Here is a 284-nt window from a genome sequence, read left to right as displayed (position 1 = left end):
CGCCCCCCTAACCCCGGTACCAGCAGCGCGGAGATGACGGAGCCAGTGTTGGCGACGGCGTACTGCAAGGAGATGGCATCCCCGGGGTCGACCACGAAGCGGAGGACAGTGCCGTGGACGAGGGCGCCGGTGATGAAGCTGAGGTGCCCGATGATGAGGAGGATGAGGCCCGTTTTCATAAGCACCCTTTGGTGGCTCCTGGGATCGAGGTGGCCTGAGACAGAAGGGAGAGGAGGGCTGGGCAAGAAGGCTGAGTGGCGTGGGGTGGCTGGCACTGAGCTGTC

The 284-nt window shown here is 64.8% G+C and overlaps 1 protein-coding gene across 1 annotated transcript in view; it reads right to left on the bottom strand.

Annotated features, from left to right (window-relative positions):
• TMEM54 (transmembrane protein 54) overlaps positions 1–284 on the bottom strand; it is a gene marked incomplete at its 3' end in the record, with an annotated part of 2,150 nt that overhangs the window by 1,116 nt on the left and 750 nt on the right. Inside the window, exon 2 of the mRNA XM_009877353.1 lies at positions 21–214. Coding sequence (XP_009875655.1) covers positions 21–214 — 194 coding nt within the window. The remainder of the gene's footprint in view (positions 1–20; positions 215–284) is intronic.

The sequence above is a fragment of the Apaloderma vittatum genome, unplaced genomic scaffold, assembly GCF_000703405.1.
Source record: "Apaloderma vittatum isolate BGI_N311 unplaced genomic scaffold, ASM70340v1 scaffold31699, whole genome shotgun sequence".
NCBI classification, from domain to species: Eukaryota; Metazoa; Chordata; class Aves; order Trogoniformes; family Trogonidae; genus Apaloderma; species Apaloderma vittatum.
The sequence above is the reverse complement of the archived record's forward strand: the minus strand, read 5'-3'. Positions and strand labels throughout refer to the sequence as shown.